Source organism: Siphateles boraxobius, unplaced genomic scaffold (assembly GCF_051911475.1).
Source record: "Siphateles boraxobius isolate OS27281-9 unplaced genomic scaffold, OSU_SipBor_1 179, whole genome shotgun sequence".
Classification (NCBI taxonomy): Eukaryota; Metazoa; Chordata; class Actinopteri; order Cypriniformes; family Leuciscidae; genus Siphateles; species Siphateles boraxobius.
Window position 1 is genome coordinate 205,001 of NW_027508787.1, and position 7,760 is coordinate 212,760.

General features: G+C 38.5%; 2 protein-coding genes across 5 annotated transcripts in view; one reads left to right on the forward strand and one right to left on the reverse strand.

Moving 5' to 3' along the window:
* LOC143740643 (methionine--tRNA ligase, cytoplasmic-like) overlaps positions 1–137 on the forward strand; it is a 44,114-nt gene extending 43,977 nt beyond the window's left edge. For all 4 annotated transcript variants that reach the window (XM_077232644.1, XM_077232646.1, XM_077232643.1 and 1 more), the window contains one exon: positions 1–137. This exon is cut by the window's left edge and continues 273 nt beyond it. The gene's annotated coding sequence lies outside the window, so the exon portion shown is untranslated.
* Positions 138–154: 17 nt separating this feature from the next.
* Positions 155–5,012, reverse strand: LOC143740649 (DNA damage-inducible transcript 3 protein-like). Its single transcript, XM_077232655.1, has 4 exons — positions 4,845–5,012; positions 3,432–3,498; positions 2,811–3,014; positions 155–2,735 (listed from the first exon to the last, which is right to left on the reverse strand). Exons 3-4 carry the CDS (start codon positions 2,949–2,951, stop codon positions 2,136–2,138), a joined length of 741 nt encoding a protein of 246 aa, XP_077088770.1. The 5' UTR covers positions 2,952–3,014; positions 3,432–3,498; positions 4,845–5,012; the 3' UTR covers positions 155–2,135.
* Positions 5,013–7,760: the final 2,748 nt, after the last annotated feature.

Below are 7,760 nucleotides of genomic sequence, written 5' to 3' on the forward strand. Positions count from 1 at the left end.
AAAGCAGTGAAATCTGTCAAAACATCTTTTTAAAAATGCAATAAAATCAATGTATTACCAGTTTAATTTTTCTGAATTGTTACTGTGATGCAACCATGTATTTTATTCACACACTCAATAAACACCAAGACAAAATCGCACAGACTCGATTCAGTTCATTTAAAAAAATTTAATAGCAAAATGTGTGTAGTACAAGTCTAAATAAAATTCAGATAAAAATTTGCTACGCTAATACAGTAATTCGGCATGCACGTTTATTATTTTAACATTAGGATGATAAATGATTACATGTAATGATGGTTATGTGATACACGTATAGAAAAATAGGCATGATCAGAGGCAGAGAGCGTTATAAACTGCTATTATTCTGAAAAAGAGAAATAAGTGAGAGCTAAATCACATTCATAGTTTCCCCTTCATCTAAACACACACACACACACACACACACACTCGTGCTTAGAGGCCTCGGGTTGGCGGTGAGCGCAGAGAGAAACGGCTCACAATCGATCAGAATAACAGTCCTGAGCTACTAATCTCAACACATTTAAAGCCCTGTCGTTTACACATCAAACCAATTACAATCTCGTCTCGCTTCTACAATCACCGTTACACACACAATCACGTCGCTTCTTCTACAACCTTTTTATTGCAGTTCTGCCGTTCCTTCCCTCGTTCCCCAAAAGAAACACTCACAGATCAACTATCAGCTTTCAGTTATTCAGGAAGTTGATTAACCTTTGGGTGGTTTAATACAATAGGCTCGTTACCAGATGAATCTCACGAAAACCGGTCAAAAACACCCCGACTTCGGAAGTTTTATTTTGCTTAAATAAAACGAAGGTGGATTTTAGTGGCATTAAGATTTTTTGCATTGCGATCAGTTAATTGCGTACTGATGTAATGCAAAATATCTCTTTCTTTAATTTGTCGTCTGATCATTTAAGCATTTGTTTTACTGTCTTAATTTTTTGCTGATTTAAATGTTTAATGCATTGTATTAGTCATTTTAATTTAGTGCGAAAACATTCTTACAATTAGGTTTGTTTTTTTATCTAATTTCTTCTTTTCTGCTTTTGATATTTTATTGCTGTAATGCAATCTTATTCTTTAATTTATTCGTAATATTCGTAACATTTAAACATCATAATAGTACAGTACTTGTCTTCAATTTTTGCTGATTTAAATGTCTGAAGGAAAGTATTACAGCCCTTTAATTTACTGCAAAAATTGTAAAACCTCAGTAAAATAGGCGTATTTTTTTTCTTCTTTTCTTTGATAATTTTATTGCTGTATGAAATCTCATTCTTTAATTTATTGGTATTGTCATTCGTTAAATTAAAAACATTTAAAAGGCACTTGCATTTATTTTTTGCTTTAAATGTTTAACGGAATGCATTACTGTAATTTTAATTTAGTGCAAAAAATGGAAAAACCTTTGTAAAATAAGGTTTGTTATTTGATCTAATTTCATATTTGCTTTTGCTATTTTTATTACTGTAATGAAATCTCATTCTTTATTTTTCTCAAAGTGTCATTGGTTAAATTGAAGCATTTAAACATCATAGCAGCATTGCCTTTAATTTTGTGCTGATTTTAAAAGAATGCTTTAATCGTTTTTAATTTCCCATGTATAATCAGGCTTTATTTTCTCATTAATCTAATTTCATATTAATTTGTTATGTTTGTTTATCATAATTTGTGATATTCTTTAAACTGTAACATTCTTCATAGTTGCAAACATGCTTAACAAACATATTAAATTAGGCTTGTTTTTTCTTCTTTTTCTTTGGATGTTTATATTAATTTAATGCAAATCTCATTCTTTATTTTATTCAAAGTGTCAAATTGTAACATTTAAACATCATAGCATTTTAATTTAACTGAAAACGGCTTTGTATTCTTCCTTCTGCCAAAATGAGTTGGGTTCGGGGTGAGGTTTGACCGGGGACGTGTTTCTCTCCGTTGCGCTCCACATTCTTTCTTTTCTACGGCTTAATCTGACTTTCTCTTTCTCTCTCGGCGGGAGACGCTCTGTGAACCTCCTTCTCTTTCTCCCCCCGTCCCACGTGTCTTTTATCTCCTTCTAAATGTGCATTTCATGGTCAATTGTTCAACCGCTTCAGTCCTGTTGCTCTTCACCTTCTGGTGTTGACGAGTCTCTCGATGAGCGCGCGCCTCGTCCTCTGCACCTCCTCTCCCAAACGCTCGATCTCGGCTTTGAGGCGTTCGTTCTGGTCCGTCAGCTCCTGCACTTTCCTCTCATTCTCCTGCTCGCGCTCTCTCCTGCTCTTCTTCCCGGGGGATGGAGAGCACAGCGTGTCGGTGCTTCGCTTTCTCTTTCCGGGACGCGAGGAGGCGGGAGGGGACGCGGGCGGGGAGCAGTTTAGTGACGGTGAACGGGACGCCGACGAGCAGGACGACGTGTCGGGAACCGTCGGGAGTTCCTCTTCGCTAACAGCCGGAGACGAAGGCGGATTGAGGTGGTATCCGCCGCTAACCATCGTTTCAACCGACCCAACGCCTCCTTCGCTTAGCAGCTCGAAGAACTCCGGCGGAAGCAAGTCTCCTCCGGACAAGATGTGTTCGGAATCGGCTCTCCGGTCGTCCTGTCGCGGAGGCGTTGGCGTAGTCGGCGGGTCGTCGGTAACGCGTTGCACGCCATCTCCCCATACCTGCCCCTCCGTCAACCAGGTGAGCGAACAGCTCTCCAACACATCTAGAAACTCAGGCTCCTTCTGCATTGAGAAGAGAAACCGTTAGGGAAAAACGTGTACGGACGCGACTATAGCACAGCGTTTGACGTTACTGACCTCGGAGCAAGGCGGGGCTCGCGTAAGTTTGGCCCCGCCTCCGTCGGAGCCCAATATATCCTGTAGGTCTTCATACCACGCCTCCAACTCTGCACCACACAGCGGCCCCACACCAGGGGGGTACAGCCACTCCGCAGTCATCGCACCAATCAGTCGCTATCCACAGACACAATACGATATGCTCCCACACCTAGCACACCAGACCTGGCCCACATAAAAATACATAAACTATCTAAAAGAAGTACTAAACACAAACCTCTGAATGCTGTTGTTCTACTGTGATGATGAGACGATACATCTAGTGGGAGCTTTAACACATCAGCCGCACACCTACACTGCAGGTTTTGGGAATAGCTGATTTATTTGGGTGACCCGCTATATTATACGAGACATTAAGATTGACTGCTCAGCCACTGGGTGCAACAAGGACACATAGTGGACGAGCAGCGTTACTGCACAATAAATAATCAGCTTTATGGAGTTTCAGGTGCATGCATTGACTGAAGAATTATTGTTATTATTTATTATAGCCTGGTGAGTGTTTGTAAATATTGAAATCATTCAAAGTTATTGTACTTAAAAAAAAATAATAATAATATTAAAACATTAAATGGTGCTCACCTTTAAAAGTGTCTCTTGTCAATCAAGTTTGAATGTGGGTTGGCGGCGATATTTTGTCCCAATAATTCTAGAGAAATAAAACGTGGAACTTGTCAAGCTCACAGTACTTGGTTAAAAAAATATTTAAAAAAAGTAAAGAATGTTAAAAAAATATCTATTTCAGCTGTGAAACAAGCAAAACCCATGCAAGAACAAAGATGAAGATGTATTATAGAGGGAGGGGTTGTGAATAATTAAGAACGATTGAATGCTCGTAAAAAATAACCCGTAGCAATTATTGATTCTTTATTCTTGAATCTAAAATTAGGTCATTGTGATTTTTTTATGTAAACAAAGGCGCATTGTGTGCTCGAGGGCGCCCTCTGCGTGAGTCTGAGCGCTGACAGTCTGTCAAAACAAGCTGAATGAATCTCGCTATCAATGCGAAGACATTCAAGTTCAGCTGAAATCACTCCTCAGACCTCATTTGAGATGTAAACGCGACAAGCGCTACTTTAGATGTCCGTGAGACAATGAAAACAGCCCTAAAATATGCACCTGAGGCACTCCCAAGTATTTTATTATTTTTTATATAAATCCTAATGCGGTGTAAAGCGAGATAACTAAATAAATACAATATATATGATCTATTATTAAAGCATAAATAATTATGTTATGGCGTTTATTTGTTGTATTCTGGCTTGTTACTCCAAAGATGATTAAATCGAACATTTTAAAATTAATAGTCAGTCGTAAAATTACACGATAATCAACTTCTTATGTCACTTAAATAGTTTAAATAAATTTTCTTTTATAAACTGTCAATTTGGAGCGGGGGTTTAACGAATCTGACAGCGAGCCAATGACGTCATGGAATCAAAGTACAGGAGCGAGGAAACAAAGGGCGAACACTTTCGCACCAAAATAACACTTTAAAAGTACTTTAACGACATAAAAACACAACGAGTTAGCCATCATGACTACATCCATTTTATTACTTAAACTGTAAAAAGTTGATGTAGCGCTGTTCCGTTAACGCAGTGTCACTGTCGATCAATAACAAATAACGAAATAACCGTTAAAAATAAAACGTTCGCAAAAAAAGTTCTCAGGTGCGCGTCTAAAATGCCGCGATTGTGACGAAATGACAGCTGTCATTGCGTTGTTTTGTAAGCAAGTAACTATTCAAGTAACGTTAAAATAAACCAGGGAACAAAAGCGTAACGATGTCGCGTTAAATTAAGAAAATAACGGATGGGAAAGGAGGAGAATCCTGTGAAATTTGAGTTGAGCAACTGTATTCCAAAAACAGCCTGGGATAGTCGCCAAAACATGCGCATTCCTGTATCCCAAAAGGAAAAGCTTGACATACACCAACAAGAAAAGTACATCAGATCACAATAAAGAATAGAGAAATAGATAGATGACACTCACCCTTTTCTTTTTATTATTTCTTTTCCTCGGTTGTTTCGGATTCAGGGTCTGTGTGTGTTTTTGTAGAGATTGGTGATAGCTCATGTTAACCATTGTTCAGTTGAAGTCACCGAGTGTGGATTTCGGAAACTCCCGGGGACATTTATAGAGTGACTCCAACCGAACTCTGGGGGAAAGATCTCAAGGTGCAACCTAACCGAGATTACGAGGAACTGACAGGAGATGGTCGGCCGTGTGCGCCAATCAAGAGAGGCGGTCGAAATTCTTCTGCTTAGAGACATCCAATGAGCATGCGCGCTTGGCGGGAGGGGCGGGACTTATTGACTTTGCTGGTTGTCTCGCTCGGTGCGAGTTTGTGTGAGCGGGAAGATGTGATGCAGTCATAAGACGGCCAGGACGAATTTGGGGCGTAAGGGAGTCACATGAAAGGAATGATGCAATCGTTGGCAACCGGTTTCTAGTTGGAGATAAGACTAGCAGAACCCAAGCATGTTTTATTAAACAACCTTTAGTTAAAAAGAAAAAAGAAAAAAACCTGACAAACTACCCTATAAGGATGTAGGATAATGTTTCCATTTTTTGCTTGCGTTCGCATATGCACCTATAAAAAAAAATAGGCAGCGTTAATATCCGTCGCCGTGTGATATTGTACACATTTATTCGCTCTTTTTTCATCTTTAATAATTCCTCTCTAGTGACCTGAGGCGATTCTTTCATGTTTCCAGATGCATCCAGTTCAGCACTATATGGAACTAGGATATTCCATAGGAGTTTGAACAATCCCACCCCACCCGTACTGCATTCCTCAGACATTTAATTCGACAACATAAGATACACAATCGGCAAATCGACTCAATCAGTATAGATTCTGCATTAAAAAACACACAGAGACTTGAGTTGTTAGGCATGTTATTGTTCAACACACCTGTTTAGAATCGCTAAATGAGCCCATAAAGTGACGTTGAAATGGTAAAGGTCATTATCTAGTTCACAGACAAGTCTTGAAAGATCTTCCAGTGTAAATCAGCACAAGATTAGGTTTTAATCTGTGTCCGAGAATCCGCCCTAAATGTATAGCATATTTTACAACATGGATCCTATAGTCTAGATTGGGCTCTCAAATTGTGGATGTTTCAAAACGTTATTCTAAATTTCAGAATGCTGTCATTTGGTCATCCAAATTAATTACAGATGTAGGTGTTTTCAGAGAACAAAAAATAATGGTTCTTGGCATTGATGGTTTCATAAAGAACCTTTAACATCCATTGGACAAAAAGTTCTTTATAGTGGAAAAATGTTCATTAGATTATTAAAATGTTTTTTGACCGTAAGAAAAAAAATGTTTTAAGAAATGTTCCAAAAATGGTTAAGTGAATACCTTTGTTTTTAAGAGTGTAGCACCAGCACAACGTTTTTAAATGATGCGACTTGTCCATGGTTTGATCTAAAACCCAAGTATTGTTTCAACATGGGTAAAAGTCTAGTTAAAAGGATAGTTCACCCAAAAATACAATTTTGTCATAATTTACTGCTCGTATTTCAAAATAAGATATTTTGAAGAATGTTGGAAACCAGACGGTTGACGGTGGCCATTGACTTCCATAGTATTTTTTCCCTCTACTTTTCTGGTTACCAAACATTCTTCAAATTATCTTCTTTTCTGTTCAACAGAAGAAACTCATACAGGTTTGGAACAACTTGAGGGTAAGTAAATGTCAAATTATGACATAAGTTTAATTTAAAATATAATATTCTGAAGAATGTTGGTAACCAGACTGTTGACGGTAGCCATTGAGTTTTTTCCCTCTACTTTTCTTGGTTACTGACATTCGTCAAAATATCTTCTTTTGTGTTCAACAGAAGAAAGACTCATACAGGTTTGGAACAACTTGAGGGTGAGTAAATTATGACAGAATTTTTAATTATTGGGTGACCTGTCCCTTTAAGACTGTTGCTGTGGTACTGGGAATAACTATAACAATGGTTGTTTATACAGTAAACTATGGGTAAAACACGTACTTTTCCGTAAGTGTACAGTTCTGACGTATGGTTGACAGTTGAAGTGACCGTTGAAACTGATACTCAACGCGCCAAATCAAAAATCCAAACGTGATCGGATGATGTCACAGCCTTGTTTAGAAAAAACATCCCAGATTTGAACGTTAATCATGTGTTGTCCTCTAATATGATCATTCAAATAAAATTATGGTAATTCGTTTACAAATGTATTTAATTAACAGGTGTACACCCCCCGTTTTAATCGCCTGACCTGTAGCTCCTGTCCAACTGATGTCACCAGGGACTCATCTCGTTAGTATTCTGAAACTATTCCAAACACAAGAGTTAAGTAGTGAAACTTGCATGGTGCAAAGCGTGCAATGTATTGCCTAGCAACAGCGCAAGTGGGATGCGCGTAAGGTTAGCGAATAGAAACCTCAAATACTGTTTCCAGGAGCAGGGCAGCGCTCGCGTGGAGACGTCACGATCGGTTGGCTGTTGCTGTGTAGTGTGTATTATTCTCCCCACTGCCTAATGGTTATCACCTCCGAGCGTGTAATTCTATTGGCAGGTTACTCCTTTATTCCCTAAAGTTGTGTTTACTCAACATTCCTGTGAAGTTTTAACAGGTTTAACTCTCAATAACTCGTTGTGTTTTGAAAACTTTGTCGAGTTACCTGCCTTCAACACAGTAGGAGGTTGATCTGATTTATATTTCGAACTCGCACACAAAATGTTCACATTGTGCCAGCGAATCACATTTCTGCTCAAGAGAATAACAGACATTTTACAACACAATAGCCTATGCTGTAATATCTCTGATTTCCTTCATCTTTCCTCCACACTAAATAGGTTTTATCTGCGATTTCCCTCAGTAATTATAAAGTACTTACGGGCGAACCATTTTTTGTTTCCTCA